Source organism: Zootermopsis nevadensis, unplaced genomic scaffold, assembly GCF_977971745.1.
Source record: "Zootermopsis nevadensis isolate Lab colony 2312 unplaced genomic scaffold, Znev_1.0 Znev_ptg000031l, whole genome shotgun sequence".
In the NCBI taxonomy this organism is placed as follows: Eukaryota; Metazoa; Arthropoda; class Insecta; order Blattodea; family Termopsidae; genus Zootermopsis; species Zootermopsis nevadensis.
The window spans coordinates 6,201,646-6,225,181 of record NW_028259163.1 but is presented as its reverse complement, the minus strand read 5'-3'; the positions used below and the strand labels follow the sequence as shown (position 1 = coordinate 6,225,181).

Sequence of the window (23,536 nt, the reverse complement as noted above, 5' to 3'; positions counted from 1 at the left end):
GTAAAATGTTGCAATGCAGTAATGCTAAAATAAATGACTAGCCAATAGATTGTACAGAACAGCCCAAGGATATGCACTACTACGATTCTGTCCCGTGTCTGGTGACATCTAAACATTTAATACTGGATATGGCAAAACTGACAAAACAATGACCGACGATAACTTAACTGGATCATTTCAAATTCTACTGTACTTCTCCAATGCAACTATGATGGGGTATATAAAAGAGTAAGGTCAAATCAAAGTCAACAAAATTAATCAATTTAAAAACATAATTTAATTCTCAAGATGAAACACAGTAATTTAGAGCTGATTACACTCTTGGTCAACTACAGAATGAGGAATGTAATTAACAGTTATAAATAACATCGTAGGATCTGAGGTTTTCACAGCGGTAAGTCTGAAGATTGCTGTCTTCTGGGCTGTTGTGCCATGTAATCTGGTAGATTTCCACCAAAATTTCAGAGGTCATACTGCCTCCATCATCAAGGCGATGAGTTCATTGCCCTGATGACGGAGGCAGTATGACCTCTGAAACGTTTGTGGAAATCTACCAGACTACAGGGCGCAATAACCCAGAAGACAGCAATCTTCATAAATAACATCATCTATATATGATGGGGGTGAAAGTGAAAGAGTGCATTCTTCTTACTACAGCTACAGTGACGAAAACTCTTTAACATTTCATAAAAATTTGCACACTATGAAAACTGGAACATTTACATTTATGGTTCTCACATTTGCCTACAGCAAAAGTTTGCATAGCAATTTATCTCCACATTACCCCCATCATGAATTTTACATCAATAACATATTTAACTATACATCAACAACGATATAGAATTGAAGTCTTTCAAGACTAAACAGAGTCTAAATAAATACAATTATCACAAAACAGTGTTTATATTCTGGGATAAATCTAAAAGGAAATGTACTATTAATGGAATCTAATTTACCATGAAATGGCAAATATCAAGACTGATGTTAACATCTTGCTGTATCTATGTGTTATCTTTTCACAGAATTACACTCGACTAATGAAAAGTTTTACACCTTCATTATTTAAAGATAACCTTCAACAGGACAGAAATTCATTACATACAAAAATTCCAATTAATTAAACTTCTAGTCAATATTTCTAACGACTTTACCAAGACGCATTAAGATTTAAACCACAAGAATGAACAAAAATACATTTTTTTACTGATCATAGTTTCTTCCTGTTTTTAGATATGCAGAACTGGAATAACCATGGAATATGTACTTATATCTGGAGTTATTCTCCTTTTTAAATCAATGTTGATTTTCCTAATAGTTCTGTCTCCCTCACAACGGATACTGAAGAAAGTAACTGAACACAAATACAACTTTCTCCTTACCCACAAAATGTGTGCTTACTGTATTGAGGAGCCCATATCCAAACCTCCTTCCTCTTCAAGTTTAGAAAGGAATTTTATAACTCTGTACGGCTCCTCTGTCTGACGAGCCATGTCAATCAAAGCAAGTAATTTCTTGATGCCAATGAACACCCTAAACAAAAGAATTAAGTATGTTCTAAACAAATTAATAATTTTATTTAGCATCAATCTAACTTTGAATTTGGCTTAATACTGTGTTTTGGTTAAGTTTTCACTTTTACATACCTGTGCCCATGAATCTTCCGAGATAACGCTGACAAATCCTTCTTGGTGAAAACATCTGATTCTTCAAGAACAGCCATTAAATGATCTGGTTGTGAAAGGTTTGGAACATGAACAACAGCTGTAAATGCTGACAACATCTCCATATCTTCTAACACTTGCCTAAACACATAAATAAGAAGATAAATTAGCTTAACAATGCTGGCAACACACCAAAAACTGCAATAATCCTGCAAGCACAATTCAATACAACAGCCTAAGTATCAAACCGGAAGTGATGTAAGCCTATGAGATGGTGTCATAATTCCAGTCATTCATAATCTTGTCTACATGTGGCTTTTCTCTACCTTCAATAGCTATAGTGATTTATTCTAGATGTCCATTAAACAAAGACATCAATACGTCTGCCTAATTTGAAGAAAAATATGAATTTATGTTAATGCTTTTTCTGAGTCCCTTCATGAATTCTGATGTAAAAATCCAGCTGAACGCTAGACTTCACTGCAGTAGAATACCATAACTGAAGCGAAGATTATGTTTGAGAGTTTGAATTTTGATATTTGGATATTATTTCTTTTAATTATTATTTTGTATTCACACAAATAATAATTAAAACTGAGTACATGCATATTAATCAACTATATGTTTCAAAACTTTACTAATTTCATTGCGGGTTACATTTATTATTTCTGACTTATTATTTTAGTTGGATGGAGCCAGGGTAGCTCAGTCAGTTTAGTGACAGTCTATGTACAAGACAACCAGGATTCAATCCCCAACAAGGGCAGAGGATTTTCCTCTAGGCTCTGCATCCAGACTATCTCTGGGGCCCACCCAGCCTCCTGTCCAAAGGGTACCGGGATTCCCTTCCCCGGGGGGTAAAGCATGGCCAGGGCGTAAAGCTGCTGCTTGAAGGCATCAAGACAAATTGTCATTGATGCACAAGCCATTGTATTTTCGTTATAATGGACCACACGACCTTGAAACATTGTACTTCCCATATGACTGCACACAAGTTATTTCCTTGATTTTTTTATACTGACATTGTATCAACCAGTACATAACATGGTGTATCCTAGCATTTTGGATGGTCTGAATTTGGAAACAGAAACATTTTAATCTGCGATAGTCAGAGTGAATTCAACAGTGATAAAGGCGAAAAGTCTTGAGGTTGAGAAACCATTAAATAGTGTGGACAATGAAACCGATATTGTGAGTGATGGAAAATAAAGTTACTAAGCAATCTGCTATTGAAATGACCACACTTACAGACTGGAAGTGGGAAAAAATTTATAATTCGTATGTTGCAAATTTCTTACTGACATTCCATTTAAATACTGCCAGTGTGATCTTAGGGGGCATTTAAATACCGACTTGAAGAATTAAATATATCGATGTATATTCACTACTTACATTAGCACCAAAACTTACCTCCTGCTGCTTGTACAAAGAATTAATAGTTTCCGTCCTTTTGGGGGTTCTTTTTTCAAAAGAACAAGGAGTGCCTGCAGCGTAAGGTTAGAGTAACGAGGACCAATTGAACCGTAATCAAGAAGACGTTCAATGTTGTCCACCAATATACAGCTCAACTGCGAGCGGTAAGCATCATCAAATACCTGAATCCAAAACAGAACTGAGCTAAGAACTGAAACAACTGTAGGCCAAATTACTATATAAATTATCCTTATTATTAATGTAAAGAGCCATCACAGTGGCCGCGTGGTCTGAGGAGTGGGCCTTGTGCCACTTGGTCACTGGGACCGTGGGTTCGAATCCCACTCATGGCATGGATGTAGAGGCCTTGTGATGGGCTGATCACTCGTCCAAGGAGTCCTACCAACTGTATAATAGATCAAAGCCAACGAAAGTTGGGACCTGCAGATGCTCAAGGCACTGAAGAAGAGGTCGTCTAAGTATCCTAAGTAAGTATTAATGTAAAGTGCCATTAGAGAATGGCAACCAGGAAATATTAGGGCAAAATGTCATAGAGAGACTTCACAAACAGAGATTTATGGAACACTATATGATAAGGAAGATGGGAGCTCAAATACCAAATTGACAAGCATTATTTAAATAAAGGAGTTGGGTAACAATCTTTGACAATATTAACAACGGTGTCTTACAGCAAGCTGTCTAGATGTAGTAGCCCAGGGCATATTTTCTCATGGCTCCATTTTGCTACAAATTCACACTCAAATACTTAAAACCTGTTCAGTTTCAAATCCGCAAGAACATTTTAATATGTGGTGAACCTCATGTCTTAAAAACCTCTTACTTATCATAACAATTTTTGTGTCATTTCACTTCTATTCCTCTGTTAACCATCGTCATGGCCGCGGATACCTTCTCAGCTATAAAGTGAGTAGGTAGTAAGTGGAGGTCTACATGTTGGTGTGACTTTACAGTTAACATTTCAGAAAAGTTGTCAAATTGGAAAGAAAGCCTGGGCAAAAGGCACATAAAACATGGAAAGATGCTTAAACAATTTATTATATACACAAAATGAAGGTGAGGACAGTACAGAAAACAACAAAGTCCCAGAAAACTCGCAGAAACGGATGTCAGATTTGGAAAGAAATGACAAATTACAAATCACCAGGATATGATGATGGATCTGTTGACATTATCACAGCAGTGGGATCAATTGGGACATGCTGGCTATACTGAGTCTTATTGTGAGAAAAATTTGGGTTTAAAAAAGAATATCAGAAGACTGGTACAAAGTAATCGCTGTATATAATTACAAGAAAAGAGACAGGTGTGAAAACTACACAGGACTTACAATGTTGTGCCAGAAACTAAAAATTTATTAAAGGACACTAATAAACACAATGACAATGGAAATAAAATTAGAACTGGCAGAAATAAATGCATTTAGAAAACAAGGACAAATACAAACCACATTTCTGGGATAAGACAGCTGACTGAGAAGAAACAGGAATATAAAAAGAGTTGATGATATTCATAGATAAGAAACTTGATAGCACAAGAAGGAAAGTGATACAGAAAAGTAGGAATTTCAACACATCTTTTGAAGAAAGTAAAAAATACATTTGAAAAGCCTATAACTGTATTAATGCAAGCATGGTTATCATAGGTTGGTACCAAACACAGAAAACACACTTCACATACTGAGACAAAAGAGAATACTTACATTTAAACTGGGATACTGGGAACGACCCGTTCTTCAAGTGCCTGAGCACTGCGGGTACAAAAATTTTTCGTTGGCTTGATCAATAGACATTCGGTAGGACTCCTTCGACGAGACATTTAAACTTTAATTACTATTAATAAACACAACTGAAATTCAAAAGAAACGAAATACACTGATTTTAAATGTCCTCTACTCCCTCTCCCCTTCCACCAAACCAAAAGAAAGAAAAAATAAAACAGCACCTACCTTTCTTATTTGCAAGCATTTGGCGGATTCAGTGAAGCCAACCATTTCTTCTGGTGTACAAACTTTCACAAAAGGAAAGTCCGAGTTTTTTGCGAGTTGCGCAGCAAGAGCTGTCTTTCCAGAATTTGGTGGGCCTTCAAGAAGAACAGAAACTAAACCTGACGTGTCTGTAGCCCTGGCCTGCTGTATGAACAACATTCCATCTTCTAGGATACTGCTTACAGGAGTACCCCAGTTAATTATTCCACGAGCAAGGAAATGTTCCAGCACTTCACCACTTGTTCCAAAGGCCTAGTAAAAAAAAACAGTATTTATCACCACACAAAAGTATTACGATTCAAATTGATTTGAGTTGCTTTATAATTTCTTCCTATTCTTTACAGAAACATGTGGCTTCTTCAGAACACACACCTTAGAAGAAACCAATAAGGCATATGTAACAGTTTCACAAATAAATTCTTAACCTATTTTCCTTCCTTATGGGTAAAAAAGTAAGCTTATGTGATCAGAACACTTTGTGTCCCCCCATTCAACTTTTCAACCAAGTAATTGATTTTCACAGAAAATGGTGTGCCACTACAGACCAGCAAATCCTTACATATTTTATTTCCTGTAATCAGTAACACAGCGGATGCACAAACCTGACGTGGAGGCAACACCATAATGTCTGTACCTAGAATTAGCAGATGAGGTTTGCAAGGTTGCTTGGTCAAGAATCCATATTGTGTGGAATGCAATAATACTACCCCCCCGCCCAAAAAAAAAAACACCAACTGTATCATGATGCTAAGATATTTTAACAGCAGCAGCAACAACAATAATAATACATTGTTGTGTTTATAATAAAGCACTTCTTTTATATTCCTCTAATTTTTGTGGTCTGGTAGTGTACTAGTAACCAGACCAGAGCATTCAACAATTATTTGTAGAACTAAAAGTCTATAAAAGATCTGCCAAAAACACCTTGATAGATTTTTCAGAGCAATAATATTTAACTTACGGGTTTGATATCATTTTCAAGAGCATGAAGGAAGTCTGATCGATTAACCAACAACTTCTCCATAGCTTCAGGATCGACTTCCACTTTGCTAGCAGCCTTAATAAGACGGTTCATTGCCGTGGACTGTGCAGCACGCACCAAACCTTCCAACTCTGCTCCACTAAAGTTCTTTGTTAGAACTGCCAATTCCTACAACATTACAGACCAATTAAAGTCCTGTAGTCACTTACCCATATCAAAAGTCTCAAAAATCTGCCCAACAGTACCCAGAGATAAGAAACAAATGTACACCACAATATTTTATAACATATTAACTCTAATAAGTAGCTTTTAAAACGGGCACAACAAAAAACTTCTATAAATAGAATGTTTCAGTAATTAATCTACAAATAAGCATTGAGCCATAGATGAATACGTGTGAAATGAAAGCAGGTACTGAACTACACACTATCCTTTTAGTATAATTCTTCATCTTTCCGGGAGGTCAAGGCCACAGTTTGGCTCATCCATGCCGTACCACCACAGCCAAGGAAATTACTTCACTTTAACCTCGGACGAAGGATAGATGCATCAGAAAGCGGACTGTGTTCAGTAGTTGACACAACTCAAATTGTATATCCATGATTAGTAATAAGGTGAGTCTGGAAAAGACATGAGGTGTCTTGCAACAACACGGTCACCCATGCTGGACAGTGTCCGAAGATAATGCAGAACATAGTATAATATGTAAGAGGAACCCTCAAAAGTCTGTTCACAGAGGAAGTTCATAATTAGACCTATCTCACTCAACTATACACAACATTGCACATGTCTATAAGCATTTTTCCGTGTGAGCATTTTTCATGTGGGAATTTATGACGGGTTTATTCTGTGCAGAATTTTCATGTGGGCTTTTGTCATGGAACCAATTTATATATGACTTCAATAACCTTTCATCAAGCTGTCCAATAACATGGGTCATCAGAATCCACGTATAAAAATTATGAAATTTACCAACAGGCAACATAAAATCATTCTAACGCACCTTGATGTCAACGTCTTGATTGATTTTCTTGTAATCTTTCATCCTACTTGTATGGATATTAAGAATTTGGAATCGTCCTTGTTCATTTGGTAATCCAATTTCCATTTGTACCTATGGAAGACCAGTTAATATAAATTATGAAACACAACAGTAAAAAATCCGAATTAACATTCCTTCAGAGTGTCATATAACTGCAAAAGGTTATAAAACGTTACCTCTAATCTTCCTGGTCGAAGCAAAGCTTCATCAATCATGTCTTTGCGATTAGTCATTCCAATGACTAGAATGTTATTGAGTTGTTCAACACCATCTATTTTGGCAAGTAACTGATTTACAACTGTGTCATGCACTCCGGTATTACCAGCCACTGAGCCTCGAGATTTACAAATTGCATCAATTTCATCAAATATGATAATATGAAGGCCACTGTTAGGGCCAAGCTGAAAACAATATCAACACAACAAATTAGGATATCAATCATTCTTACTTAAATTTACTACAATTTCTAAACCATCCAAACAGGCTCCAGTTCTGTATTAAACTTCTGTCTCCGTGGATGGTCTGCCATAGTTCTTCGATGTAATTCTGACTGCAAAGGGAATTCTGATTCAAAGAGACCACTTGAAAGAATAAGGTATCAATGGTAAGAAAATATTAAGCTTGTTTCTTAAGAGAAGAAAATTAAATTTATGAGAACTAGATTGAAAAAGATAAGGATAGTGTACGAGGTGCGATCGGAAAGTTTCAAAACTGCGCCTATAAAAACCCGTACACTTATATTAGGTATTAAATTCATCCATCACCCTCGAAGTAGTTCCCCTGGGAGTGAACACAACGATCCCAGCGGCGCTGCCAAGCCTGGAAGCATCCCTGGAAATCTTTCTTTGTCAGCCTGTCAAGCACCATCTGCAATTCTGCCTGAATCTCGTCTATCGTCTCAAATCTCCTTCCCTTTAGCTGAATTTTCATCTTTGGGAAGAGGAAGAAGTCACACGGAGCTAAATCCGGCGATCCGGCAAGATCTTTGAGCTCCTGACAAACGAGAAGTCGATTCTGCTTCTGGTCCTCAGACAAGAGCCTTGGCACAAATTTGGCTGCGATGCGTCGCATGTGGAGTTCTTCCTTTAGAATCAGCTGACAGGTCCCATAGCCTATCCCAACAATGTCGCACAAGTCGTTGATGGTACGATGTCGATCTTCGTGAATGGCCTGCCGAATCTTCGTAACATTTTCGGGCGTTGTGCTCGAAGATGGTCGTCCAGAACGCTCGTCATCATCGACAGAGGTTCGGCCATTTTTAAAACGTGAATGCAACACAAAATTTTGTGCACGACCCATTGTGGACTCCCCAAATGCTTGCTTTAGCATTTCATAGTTTCCGTAGCTGTTTTGGCGAGTCTTTGGCAAAATTTGATGCACACTCTTTGTTCATGAAAATCCGCAATCGGTGTAAAGCACTACCAAAACGCCCGTAACTAAGAAACAAATGCTAATTCGATGATGCCGGCTGGCACACTGATTCACTATATATGTAGGCCGCACCCCCTAGCGGCAGAAGCTCGTACTACATCCGGTTCGCCCTCTATTGACACAGTCTTGAAACTTTCCGATCGCACCTCGTATAATAATAGATTTCTCTGATGATGTAAATGAACCTGTAGATTTAAAATTTGTTTGCAGTTTATTTAACAATAATGTCATTAGCTCACTTTATGTAATAAGAAATGATACAGCATTCAATAAATAATATATTGGAAAGGACATGGTAGGAAGCAGTCATGGCCTAATTTAAGAACCTATTCTGGCCTCTGCCTAGACAGACAGAGGAAAACCACACAAACTTCAGCCAGGATAGCTGATATATGGGACAAGACTTGAAGCCCCTGAGACCTCCCAAATACAAAGCACAAATGCCAACCACTCAGCCCTATCATTAGGTATTTATAAGTATATACGTACATGAACATTATTTAAAAAGTTCTAAATACATGTATAGGTAGGCCCCGCTTTATGATGCATCATTTTATGCTGTTTCACATTAATGCCCTTTTAAAATAATAATGAAAAAATAAAAAAATATAAAAAGAAAATATGAAAACACAAGCATAAATGCAGCACAGGAAGTGGGTACCCAGGTGGCGCTAGTGTCAGCATCAGTTGCTTTCTCCTCGTACGCCAGTACAATAAATTATAATTCTTCCTGGATTTACGCCACTTCAGCTAACAGCCCTGTGGAGGTGGAACGTAACCCTGGCATAAATCGGGGCCTACCTGTATAATATTCTTCTCATATTCGGTACTATCCATTTTCTTCTAAAACAGAGTGAATGTTACGTGGCCTCAAACTTTTATGTTATGCAGTCCATCACAACTCATTAATTCGCCTGCACTGGTCTCTCTTGAAGCATCTTGTATGGAAATATAATGCTACCGTAATATATATTGTGCATCAACTGATTAAGAGCCAGTCGCTGGTCTGACTGTATACAGTCATTGTAAAAACACTGTAATGGAGTACAGTCATATTCAGAAAAGAAGATATGGAATAAGATTAATAGGAAAAAAAATTAAGGTCACTAGTGTGAGCACCTGATTTAGTATGCAATAAAAGACTGATAATTTCAAGTAAGAATATCTAATGGTCATTATGTAGAACTGCACAGCAACAAATGTTGAAGGTATTAAACATTCACCCCATAAAGAATGCCAACAATAAAGTACTGTATAGCAAATAAATTAACATCATTTTCTTCCTGCTATCCGTATCGAATAAAGTGACCTTACAACATTACCATACGTAAGAGATACAAGGTTATAACTGCATTACAAGTAACTAGTTTATTACATGTCAACTGAAAAGTATACCTGACTTAAAGAGAAACAATATTCTGTAACTTACCAGAAGCACAGAAAAATGTTTGTGAAAATTAAAAATACTGAAAATTTTATCATAAATAAGAGCAACCTACATTTGGGAGTGTATAGCACGTTTGCACATTTATAATTTACATGCCAAATTTTACACATTGATTTTCAAAGTAATTTACAATTACCTCACAAGTTTACAAGTGTGGTTAAATTCCCATTCAACATTTTACAAATGGGATGTCACATGACATATCAGAACAATGTTTCTCAGAATTTTTAATTATAAACACATATTATATAATATACAATGTGTAACATGGTTCCACTAATGTTTATTACTACAAAATGTTGTTTTACGTAGACATTTTTATAACTTTCTCCAATTCACAGCAACAGGGATTTATTGTACTGTACTTTATTTCTAATCCACTGTCTGTTTTAGGAATATTCATGGTTTCTTAAAAATCAGCAAAGTAACGCTGTTATTATGCCATTGTACTTTGACTACTTTATGAAGTCTTTGTTATATTATCTACAAAGGTTTATATTTATAACATGTAAAATGCAGTTCTCACCCTTTTTTCCTCTTCCTCTGCGTCTGCAAAAAGCCGCCGAACATTAGCCTCAGATTCACCAACATACTTATCCAAAATCTGAGGTCCATTAACTATTTTAGGTTCACGAGCATTCAACATGGTCCCAATTTGACGAGCCATTAGAGTCTTCCCTGTTCCCGGTGGCCCATAGAGCAGAATTCCTTTTACATGCTTACAACCTAAAACATGCACAAAATTAGAAACATAATATGAACTGAACAGTCGTAAAAGAGCCATTAAGTAAATTCCTTGTGTGAATATGAAAGTGACGAGTAGCAAATGTGTAAATGTGGCAACACGTCTAGAGAGCACACAACGTAATTGGCTCAACTACGGTTAATATGATGACACATTTATTTGGTCTCAGCATTAACTCAGTACTGAAGTTTGGAGGATAATTGAGGAATATAGTTTACACTTCTGCCGGTGACATGTTGGGAGGTGTCACGGGAATACCACATTGATGAAGGACGTACTCGTCCTACTGCGAAAAAAAACAGGATTCTTACTTGAGCAACAGAACAGTCATCCTGTAGCATCAAAAGAGTTCAGCTGGTCTCTAGCATTGCCAAGATACAGTTGCACTGTAACATTACTGGAGTGGGGCAATTCACAAGCAGTGAGGGAAAACACTGAGTTCTTCGCCAGTTACGAGTGACGAAGGCCAAGGGAGTTATGTGCCGCCCACGACAGAGAAAGACTGAGGTACAGAGACAGAGAAGCCAACATCCAATGCAGAATAATTCATAATGCAGTATGATTCCATAGGGCCATTATAACATAACAAGAAGGAAGCGTTTGATAGTAGCATTGTGTACTAACTATTTCAAAAGTAATGCCATGATATATTCTACATCATGATACACAATTCATTATGAGAGTAATCAGACGTAGGCTATGTAAACATAAAGTCACCTTAGAATCCATAACACTGAGATCATCAAAGGGAACAGTGGTTCCCAACTCAGGCAACGTGAGTCCACAACCACAGAACTACATCATTCTAACCAGTTTCTTCAATTCGAGTGCTTGCATTATTGCAACTTAATTCCAGTTAATTCTGAACATAATAATTTCAGTACAGTCATAAATAATTTCATATGAAGTCGGATCTGAATGTTATCACAATTTAAAGCAACACTGATTCCACACTTATTTTCTATTTATGTATGTTGTAAATAATTCAGCGTCATTAAATGTATGTAAATTCACTTTAGTGTGTGACTGTGGCTTCAGTACTAACACAACATATTAAAAACTGCATATGGCACTACATGCGTAATATACTACAAATTGCAAACAACATTATTTAGTTGCTGCATCAGTCTTTTGTATTTATATGTGGTTCTTTTAATAATGCTGTCAATGGCACAAATTACACAGTGTAAAATTATTAATAAATAATTCAAAAGCAAATAATGTATTTATGGCATAATCTAAAATCAACTACCTCAGCCTTTGCCTGGAGGGACTAAAGTAAACCATGAAAAACCAGCTCATGTTATCTAGACTCTGGTCCAAGATTTTAAATCCAGGGTCTCCAAATATGAACAAGAGGTAATGCAACGCTAACATGTGGCCACAATGTTTGGTCTGACAAATTCAGTGAAAACTGAACATCAATCTGTGATTAGATTTCTCAAAAAACAGATTAAATATCACATAAAAAAGCAAAATGTTTGAGGACATTTGACTATACATCCAACACTTATGGGACATCCACACCTACACAACACCAGCAAATAGAATTCTGAAAGTCAACTGCAAATGACACAGACTGGTATCAATTCTTTAGGGTTGCACAATTTTCTGATTGAAGGATATACCACCAATGACAGAGGCGAGTTAGGTTACATGTTGCAGCTGCAGAAAAGGGGAAGTCTGAATGCGGATGTAACGGAGTCCCAGAAGCCAAATTGAGAGGGAGTAGTTGGGAAGAACCAAGAGAGAACAGTCTTGCTTAGCAGAAACAAAGGAAAATACCTACGCCTTGGGAGACAAATATTAACATTTAGGAATTGATTGTTAGTGTATAGAATCCCTATATAAGATATTATGTGATAATATAACTGTTTTGGTTAAAACGCTTTGGATCAAGCTTGTTTATAAATAAAGTGTCAAGTCCTGATTTATTATTAGAAGAAATGATTTCACTTTTATTGTTATCCGAAATTCCATCAATCAATCAGTGTTTGTCATGCCCCTAATTTTAACACTCAGAACAGCTGCTGAAAATCAGTCAGCACAAATATTAAGAAAGATTTGAGGTTCTCACAGCGGTGAATCTGAAGACACCTGTCTTCTGGGTTGTTGCACCTTCTGCCAGACTACACGGCACAACAACCCTGAAGATGACCAACTTCAGCACATACATTATTTCCTAAATTAAAATAGAAAATATTTCAACTTGTGCTGTCTACAAGGAAGAAGACGAGTTAATCTTCGGGACAAAAAGTTGCTTCCACAATAACGATAAGTGGGTGTGTGTACATATGTTAAGAGGTGCATCAGCTTGTAAGGCTATCTGCACCTATGAGTGAACTTTAGACACAAAGGCACATCTTTCATTTATGTTTCCTATTATCTTCTCTAAAATACTATGTTTCAAATAACTTGATAAAATAAACGGAACTTTAAAACTTGTAATAAGAATCCTACATACCTAATTGCTCAACAATTTCAGGAGGAAAAACACGCGATGCAAAAGCTCGCCTAAAGATGGCATTGAATTCCTTGTCCAAACCACCAATTCCCATTTTCTGAAAATCCCATTCTGGATTGATAATGGATTGTCGAGGTACTTTTCTGAAAATACATACAAAAAGAATTCATAATAAAGGCATTGCTGTCACAACATTATACTAAATCTCACAGATAGAATGACTATACTACTGTGTCCTAACCTGATCAAACCATAGTAAATATTCAAAGAATGCATAACAATTGTCAGCAATGGTATCCATGGCAAACAAATAAATTCAGATGTTGCTAGTCCTCACTTTTGCCACCAGATTACAGCACGTAGATGTCCACTTCAAGACTTCTCATCTTTCATTTTGTTATCGCTGCTCATAGAATATTCAGGAGTATGATTTTGAGGTTGTGCAGATGGTACAACCTCCTTACCAAATTTCATCCCAATCTATCCTGTGATTCTCAAGTAGAATCAATTACATCTACAGACACAAGCAGCCCATGCACTTCATGCAAAGAAGTCGTAACAAAAGATCAATAACAAATGTTAATTACTGTCTGTGTATAACTCACATTTTGCCAATCCACTCTCTTTTCCTCCTCTTATTCTCCTTGTTGCCTCATCTGTCAACTTGCTGAACAGCACACGAGATAAAACACTTCTACGCCTAGCCCCTCTAAGAAACTTTCAGACTTTTTACCATCTATGAACATACTGTTTCCATATCTGTCACGCCCATTAGTCCTTTGGATACATTTGCCATGGGTAATATTTTCTAAATCTCCTGTCAATTTATACTACCACATGCCTTTTTCAAAATCAATAAGAGCCTTTGCCAAATTTATTCTTTTTAATGTCTCACAAAAAGAGCAAAATCAACCACCAACCTTTCATTTCTAAAACCACATCATTCTTCCTTCATCCAGCAATGTACCATGAAACAATTATGTAAGATTCAAAGTATAAAAGAAATCTTACCCTTTCGCTTTTCCAACAAGATTTAATGATGAATTTTCAGCTTTCTCAAACTGCACCATTGTATCTCCCAGGCAACGTCCCATTTTAGTTTTCTTAGGTTTTGCATCCTGACCAGCTTTGATAGCACTCAGATCAGCAGCTGAAAATCAGTCAGCACACATATTAAGCAAAATTTGAGGTTCTCACAGCGGTGAATCTGAAGATGGCTGTCTTCTGTGTCATTGCAATGTATATTCTGGTATAAGTTTACCAACATTTCAGAGGTCCTTGCTGTCTCCATCATCAGGGCAATCGCCCTGATGAAGGATTGGTAAACTTCTACCAGACCACACAGCACAACAACCCAGAAGACATCTTCAGCACACATATTATTTCTTAAATTAAGATAGAGAATATTTCAATTTTTCTTTTTTTGGGAATCAATATCAGTATTGTATTCAGAGTGGTACACGACTAAAAATATCGAAAGCAGAAATGACTTCCACAGCAGTGAGAATGATGTTCTGGGTTTAGCGCTATGCAGACTTGTCTATATAGCACAAAAACCCAGAACATCATCAAAATAAAAGTTACTTTTGTAAGTTCTTCCACCAGATGGTAGCCCTTATATTTATGCAGACAGGGCACACACTTCAACTGACTCTACCTTTTAGGCACATACAGAACCCACAAAGAACCTATTACAGTCGCTTCATCCATCTGACCATATGCATGAAAAAACTTGAGAATGGAGAAATCAAATCTAAATAAATATCATACTGGACAGTTTTATGAACAACTGTTAGAAAAATTTCAATTCTCATCTTAAGGAGACAATTTAAATGACTGAGATTCATAAACAGTACATGATTTTATTCATGTAACCTTATCACAATAGATCATTGTACACTAAAACAAATGCTAGAGTTCTTTCAGCAGAATGACACAAGAAACAATTATGGGAAAAGCAAAATAAAATCATGACTGAGTTTAGACTGCACTGAAAACAGATTTTTTATACATTCTATTACAATATGACTTGACGCACATATTAAAAAATTATCTACATTTAATTTTCATGCATTATACAGTTCTAATTTCTCATCAAATTCGATAAATTTCAACTAATGGTGAACAGCTGAATGTAAATTTATTGCTTGCTTATTACACATACAAGGTAAGAGTTCATTGCAATTCAATAAAGAGTATTACTTCCACGGATCATCTTAAAGTGAGCCAGTTTCAAGTCAGTTTATTTTTGTTCATACACATCATTTAATACCTTCTGCTAAACATGCCTGACAAGTGAACACTGTCTCCTTTTACAACTTTGTTTATCATCACGGCCCTCCGTGAAGACTTACCTTCGAGACTCTTGACAACCAAACCCAGCAGTTTCTTGTCAACAAAGTTAAATGCTAACTGTTGGCCTACTGTAAAAGCTTGACCTGAGAACTGCAGCAGAAATTCCTTTGCCATCTGATCTGTATCATAAGGCTCTAAAGTAGTGCTACAAAACACAGAAGACAAATAACAAAACACAACTCTTTCATTATTAAAACACTACAAACACACAACTAGCATAGATATACGTATGCACAATTCAGAATTCTCATAAAAAGGATGTAATGAGAATGCACTGGCCCTCCTGTATCGCAAATTATGCATTCTGAAATATTCTTGTAAACAAATTTTTAAACATTAAACCAACTGGGAAAATTTGTCAGTCTCTTGCAGTTCATTCAGCCTCATTGTGTTAATGGAAACTACACCTACCTTCCATTATTTAAAATGTTACCTATAAGAATGAAACATTAGCAATGGAAACTTGTGTTATTGGCTCTTCTACTCACAAACATGGTCATATCTGATGTAACTCACTAAGTCTGAAAGACATCACTACATATCAGAAAGTACAAACTTAAATAAAGTAGGTAACAAGCAAATTTAATATAAATGTTCCAAGATTTTTACCTTGTCTTGTTCATACACGTAGATGAAAGTTCATAAATACATTCACTCCAGGAAGTCAGCAAAGTTAAAATGTCTAGTCGTCAAGATTAGAAAATACTCCTCCTGTCTTCAATGCCTAAAAATTATTACCTTAAAATGGAATTTTCTGACAAGGTTAAGGCACCAGGAAAACTGTTTTCTGGGTCAGACCTTATAGCTGCAGGAACAGCTCAGAATAATGCAACAATTTAATTTAATCAGTGTGCGACTAATAACATTTCCTATATTACAGTTTCCCTGACAAAGGTAGTGAGAACTGTTACTTTTCCAGTCATTTCCAGAGCAGCACTAAAAATATAATCCAGTAGCTGATGCAAGTTCTTCTCTTGGCTCAATGTAACTGATCACTACCACCGAGTGGTGAGGCTCAGAATGTTTGATGCTTCTTCCATGTCTTTGGGGGTTGATCAAATCAGAGAAGATAAATTTGGTGGGGCACACAACTTGAACAAATGCATATAGAAATTACGTCATAAATATGAGATGAAGAAACCACATGGAGATCTAGACACAGTATGGAGGACATTATTAAGATGAATTAGAAAAACTAGGATGTGGGTGTGTGGGGGATCCACAGTGGCCGTGCAGTCTGAGGTGTGGGTCTTGTGCCGCTTGGTCGCTGGGACCGTGGGTTCGAATTCCACTCAAGCCATGGATGTCTGTCCGCATTTTTCTGTGTTGTGCTGTCCTGTATACAGGTAGAGGCCTTGCGACCAGCCGATCCCTCGTCGAAGGAGTCCTACTGAATGTCTATAGATCAAGCAAAGGAAAAAGTTGGGAGCCACAGTGTTCAAGCACTTGAAGAACGGGTCGTTCCCAGTATCCGAGTGGGTGAATGGACTGGATTAACCTGGGCCGTGGTAAGGTCCAGTGGCAGGCTCTTCAGGAAACAGTAGTAAACATTCTGGGACCATAAATGGCAGGGCATTACTCAACTAGCTGAAGAACTGTTAGCTTCCCGAATGTGCCAGCAGTAAGGTGATGAAGGGGAGGGTGTTTAGGTTTTGGATGGGGGGAAGCTGTGACCAGACCACTGTTGCAAGTTTTGAATGTAGAACCAGTTATACTACATCATGCATGCGTTTAGAGGAGGAAAAGACTACAAGATCCTTAGAAGTTCTGAATACAGAAACTGGTCTACATCGTGTCATTTATAGCAGGATTTGAGGTTCTCATGGCAGTGAGTACAAAGACGGCTGTCATCTGATTTGTACCGCTGTGTCGTCCAGTAGAAAGTAAACTACCAGACTTATTGCCATTTATGGTTTGCAACAAGATGTGTTTGTAGCTCGCAAACAGTGGGATGAGGCAGTGGGTTTATTCCAGGAGTGGTAGATCAGAGCAATACTCAAAGTTTTGAATACAGAAATAGGAGTACATCATGAACATAACTGACCACCTTCAAAGATGTACTGTGCAGTCTGGTAGAAGTTTACCAACATTTCAGAGGTGCTAACTGCCTACATCATCAGAGCCAAGGAAATTTCTACCAGACTACACAACACAACAACCAGAAGGCAGTCTTCTTCAAATTCATCACTGTGAGAACCCAAAATTTTACCTGCAGACCAATGTCACGTGCTTGTAGTTTTCTTGGGGTAAGAGGATGAGGGCAGGGAAGTAGAGAGGACAAGTGTTTGAAGTCTGAATACAGAAACTGACATTTACATTCCAGTTATGATAGTGAAAATATGTAAAAAAAACTGCATTTCTCTCAACAGAATCAATAGAATATAATTTTATTTAATAACAGTATGAATTTTGATGAAGAGAACAGAAACTCAGTAGGAGCTAATTGTGCCAACTGTTTGAGATGAAGCAGTGAAGTGAGCTGTAGACACTGTGGAAGTCGGAGATGTTATAATATTGTGAATGGAAGCCAATATAAATTTTGGTCACAGCATCAATATCTATAGAATTCCAGCAGTAATCATCCTTTCACTGGAGCTTTGAGTGGATTGAACATATGAACAAAGATTCTTCAGTGATTATTCTCTTTTCTATTCTTCATGAATGTGATCCACCTGTTCATGGCAGAAAATAATAAATACAGTAAAACTCAGTTATAACAGGTTCATGGCTCCAGCAAAGAAATTTCACTTCACATTTCATTTACCTAAATTTATGCACAAAATTTCTCATATAAAATGAGTAAAACTGCTTTCTCCGGAAGAACATTTTTTTCAGTTCTTTGCATTATGAAACCTTTTCAACTGTTCACATTCTTAATGGTACAGTTAAGATTGGTTCTGACCTACGGCTGTGCCATTAGGGATGGGTTTTGTTGTCTACAGTTTCAACTTTGTGGAAGAACAAAAAGCAAATGTTATCTGCATTCAAGAACAATCTCAACACAAAAATGTGATAAAATGTGGGTTTCATGACATTGACGAAGCATTATTGGAATGGATTAAGGCGCATGGGATTCTGGTTTCCCAATCAACAGTTCCATTTTGAAGATCTGGTCACAAACTACAAAAACATGAAAGGTGAACCTGCTTTTTACCGAGTGGCTAGAACTTAGCAAAATAAAAAACCTTCCGACATGTTCCCAAAAACAAAGACCTCATTTACGCTGATGACAATTTTCCAACATCTAGAGTACCTACAGTATTACGGAAAGAAGACAGTGACCAAGACATTGATGAATAAACCAAAGAAACAGCACCTACAAAAATCTTAGTATAGCGCAACAACTTAGTACTGAACCCTCTTCTGTACATGCGCAAATTGGAGAACTGTCCATCGTACTCCTACTTCAGGATGCACACCACTGCAGCAGACAAGGGCATAATGCAGTCCTCAAATATGTAACTATTGCTTTACAAATCTTTAATTGTGGAATCTGTGAGACTGTTACTCTGGCTTCTGTTCAGGATATTAAGTAATATTAGTTAATGTGTGTTGTGGCTTATTCGGATTGTAACAAAACATTTTACTTATACAAAATCATGCAGTTGACATCAAACAGCATAGCTGGCAGGCCAATTAAATGACAGGCAAGGTTTAGAGTTGTACAGCATTTTAAAACACACAATGAAAAATATAAGATAGACTATAATATCACTCAGTCGACCAGTGAAGTTAAAAGTGTATTCACCTCATCTACAAAAAAACATCTTGAAGGATTGCAAAACAAATTCTCAAGATCACGCATTTTCAACAACAAAAAGAAACCTCTAAGAAAGAAGTGAATAGAATTTGACAGCTTCGTGGAATCTGTGGTGCAAAGAAAAAGTCACAAATTGTATATCACTAAGGAACAACAGCCATGGCGATTAAGTCGAGAATGAGATGGGCAGGGCATGTAGCACGCATGGATGGGACTAGAGGTGTGCACTGGGTATTGATTGGGAAGCCTGAGGGGAAGACACCGCTGGGAAGACCTAGATGTAGAAGGGAGGATAATGTCAGGTGGGATCTTTGGGAGGTAGGAGTTGAAGGAGACTGAATTTTGTTGGCCCAGGACAGGGTCCGGTGGAGGGCTTTGGTTAATTCGGTGATGAACATTTGGGTTCTGTAAGCCACCTAGTTAGTCAGTTATTATTCCATGTCTCATCAGTTACGAATAGCAGTTGTGGATCAATGAGTCCACTGTATGCATTTTGCTATAACCAGTTGTAAAAATGAATTTTTTATGCATAATCTAGTTGTTTAATCCCATGCACAGCTTTTATTGTTTGGGTGAAATTGAATTAATATTAGTATGCTTTTTAATTGCAGATCTTGGTGAAACATCAGTTTCTTGTGCTAGAATTCTAAATTACTTGCGAGGACTAATCTCTAATTGTATCTGAATGTCTGGAACGTTTACTTCAGTTAGCAATTCACTTTTGGATTTTCTTTTATCACAAACCGAAGTTGTGGTAAGCAACTTTAACAATCTTAGATTCATGTGACTTTGTGGGAAGTAGCGATTCTAGGAATTTATGAATAAACCTTCTGTTCTTTTTTGTCTTTTGTTTTTGGAATCTGAACTATCCCCTAGGTGAACAATCATGATGTCAATTGTTGATTCGTAAATTGAGCCGTCTTGTTGCCAATATTCCTCTCTTATTTTCTTCATATGGGAGCAGCAGTTTTGCCACTTTTATTTTGTACATCCAACAAATACATTTTGGCAAAACATCCACTTTTGACAGTCATTCTTGTGCTACTTTATTTCTGATGTCTTCCCAAACCAATTTGATAGGTTTTAAATCAGGGTGGTATGGAGAAAAGTGAGTCCCGCGCCGTAGCCACGTGGTCTGAGGCATCATGCTTCGAACCGGCGATACGGAATGCGCGCTGGTTCGAGTCTCGGGGGAGAAGAAATTTTCTCATGAGCTTTCGACCAGTGTATGGGACTGGTGCCAACCCAGCATCGTGAGGAAATTGGGGAGCTACTATAAGTAGCGTAATCCGGTCAGGAGAGCTAGCAATGACTGGGGGTTCGTCATGCTGACCACACGTCACCCTATATCTGATGATCGTTCACCTCTGCTTAGGCATGAGAACGTGAGACCAGCAGTCAAGCTAGTCGGCTTTGGCTCTCTGGAGCTGTTACGCCACGGATTTAATTTTTCAATGGAGAAAGGTGCAATGTATCATGTCCATTCTTTTTAATTATGTCGTCTACTAAATACAGTGTTTCTGTTATCACTGATTTTATCAGCCCAAGGAGTTGTGGCTTTTTCATTGCAGGTTAGAATTTAATGTGTTATTTCTGTCCATGTCACAGTATATTTTTTTTTATAGAGTAGCAAAGTTGGTATTTTATTCTCTTGAGTGCAGTGGTATATTGCATTATCAAGAATAACTACTGAATTATGAGGCAGATTCAGTAATAGTTGCTGTTATAGTCATTGTAAAAATGCATTATCAAGAATAACTACTGAATTATGAGGCAGATTCAGTAATAGTTGCTGTTATAGTCATTGTAAAAAATTATCAAAACTCATTTCTCCATACTAATCCCCAGTTTTGTCTATGACTTAAAAATGAATAAAGCATTGGATACAAATCATAGCTCACTCCCTGCATGAGCTATGACTAGTCTGGGCCCTATTTACACCAAGGATGTAGTGCCCACCTCTTTCTCAAATGTGACATGACAGCATGACACAACAGTATCAGTTGAACGGAGGTAGCTCTCGTCTAGATGAATAATTTGTCTGCCTTCACTTCAAATTTTTTTTCAGTACTTGTAAATTACCAAGCGGCAATTTCCAACTTTTCGACAATAAGACTTGTATTTGACTGGCATTTCTTCCACTTGAAACCTATTTATCTTATTTTCTTCTAAAAAGAAAAACTTTGATTCAGTGCAGTATGTGATTTTTTTTCCAAATCTTACAATATTTTGTTGAGAGAGGACTGTTGTTCCTTAACTAGATGGCTTACAGAACAAGAATGTTCATCACTGAATTAACCAAAGCCCTCCACCGGACACTGTCCTGGGCCAACAAAATCCAGTCTCCTTCAACTCCTATCTCCCATACATCCCGCTGACATTATCCTCCCATCTACGTCTAGGTCTCCCCAGCGGTCTCTTCCCCTCAGGCTTCCCGACCAATACCTGGTGCACACCTCTTATCCCATCCATGCGCACTACATGCCCCGCCCATCTCATTCTTCTCGACTTAATCACCCTGACAATACTGGGGGAGGAGTACATATTTTTAAGCTCATCATTATGCAGTTTTCTCCACACCCCATCGTCTTCTCTCTTAGGCCCAAATATCCTCCTCAAACACCTGCAATCTGTGTTCCTCCCTCTGAGTGACAGATCAAGCATATCAAGTTACATAAAGTTTCTATGTATACTTGATTGTTTAAGAAGTATTGATATGATTTTCTAAGTGTTTTAGAATATTTATCGCATTATCATTAATCTTTATTAATGGGGTCACTTCTTCTCTAGAATATTTCCCTGTTTCCTCTTTCACAATTTTCCAGACTGCTTTTATTTTATTGTTAGACTCTACTATCTGTTTACTGTAATGTATACATTTAGACTCTTGAATGATTTGAGTATCTTGCAAAACTTCCTGTAGTGAATTTTCATTACTTGGTTCTTACTAGACTGACACATCAGGTAAATATCCTGTTTATGTTAGCAAGATGTTTTTATGCCTTTAGTAATCCACTCATTATTTTCAGATAACTTTTTCTCTGTTTTGGTAAGGCAACTTGCTTCAAAACCTTTTAAGAAGAAAGTTAGGAATGTGTTGAATCTATATCATGGCTGTTTAATATGTGATATAAATTCTGTATATGTGATCTACTTACCTTTTCTTCTGTAAGAAATCAGCTTCCAAGGTAATAGTACAAAGACATTCTGAACTAGAAGTTGGATCAAAATGGTAAGGCTTTACTTCAATATCTTGATTAAGGGAAAGAGTTGCCCATTTTCTCTGAGGTAAGCTGAAGCCCACAGTACCACGCGGGACTTCAGAATGAAACCGAACTGTGAATACATAGTGCTGTGATGGCCCCGTACTCACTTCAACATGTCTATGAAACAGAAATCACACATTTTGACAGATATGCCAGTGCAATGTTAAATATGTACAGCACAGCACAGTTTCTTTTAAACTTACTTCACATCATCGGGAAAGTCGCCTTGATTGACAACAGCGCAGTTTGTGAGTGACAGCTCATCTGTAGGGCAACGGGATGCTTTCATACGCTGTAATAATAAAATGGTTAATAGAAATATTTAAACAAACAACAAATTCAAAAGATCAATAATGTGCACACTGTCCTATAAACTTAGAATAAAAACATTTCTCTGGCTGCTGCGAGAACGCATTTGACAAAAAGGATGAAGGGTGTACACCCCACACAAAAGTAATTGCATTAGATTCTAATATATTTATCGGACGTTTCATATTTTAAAAGTTAATATTCTATTGTTTACATCATCAGTGAAACTCACCATCCCGGACATATCTTTATACACACTGCAATAACACACTCTACAGAATGCCGCAATGCAGACGTCAATACTAATACAATCTAATACCAACACCTGCTAGCACAGATTACTAATATCGCTGCTCAATCGCTTTAGCACAGAAATTGTATTTATTACCTTCCCCTTTCAATTCCGTAAAAGAATTTACCTTAACCTAAAATTCTCAAAGTAATAATGATTAGGATTTGAGGTTTTTGCGGCGGCGTTTACGATGGCTGTCTTCTGTGCTGCAGTGCAGTGTGGTATGGTACAAGTGAACGGACGTTTAGGAGAACCATACTGCCACCATCATTGCACTTTTGATTGAGGATAGTCTGTTCATGATAATCTGTACCCTGCGCCGTTATAATTGTTGACCGTGCTCACGATACGGTCTGGTTCCCCG

The 23,536-nt window shown here is 37.2% G+C and overlaps 1 protein-coding gene across 1 annotated transcript; it reads right to left on the bottom strand.

Moving 5' to 3' along the window:
* Nucleotides 1-258: 258 nt before the first annotated feature.
* LOC110832521 (vesicle-fusing ATPase 1-like) lies at nt 259-23,533 on the bottom strand. The gene is made up of 14 exons (XM_087359198.1): nt 23,113-23,533; nt 22,775-22,863; nt 22,464-22,688; nt 15,545-15,690; nt 14,202-14,340; nt 13,191-13,333; nt 10,508-10,707; nt 7,280-7,504; nt 7,065-7,175; nt 6,041-6,229; nt 5,041-5,331; nt 3,072-3,256; nt 1,644-1,802; nt 259-1,530 (listed from the first exon to the last, which is right to left on the bottom strand). The coding sequence occupies exons 1-14, from the start codon at nt 23,122-23,124 to the stop codon at nt 1,395-1,397; spliced, it is 2,250 nt and encodes a 749-aa protein (XP_087215324.1). The 5' UTR covers nt 23,125-23,533; the 3' UTR covers nt 259-1,394.
* Nucleotides 23,534-23,536: the final 3 nt, after the last annotated feature.

What these genes read in the sequence shown, in the direction of transcription:
- LOC110832521 (XM_087359198.1), bottom strand. An exon ending in CTTGTTGGAAAAGCGAAAGG is followed by an intron (nt 13,334 to 14,201) that starts GTAAGATTTCTT and finishes ATGTATTTTCAG; the next exon opens with AAAAGTACCTCGACAATCCA. An exon ending in AATGCTTGCAAATAAGAAAG is followed by an intron (nt 3,257 to 5,040) that starts GTAGGTGCTGTT and finishes TTTTGGATTCAG; the next exon opens with GTATTTGATGATGCTTACCG.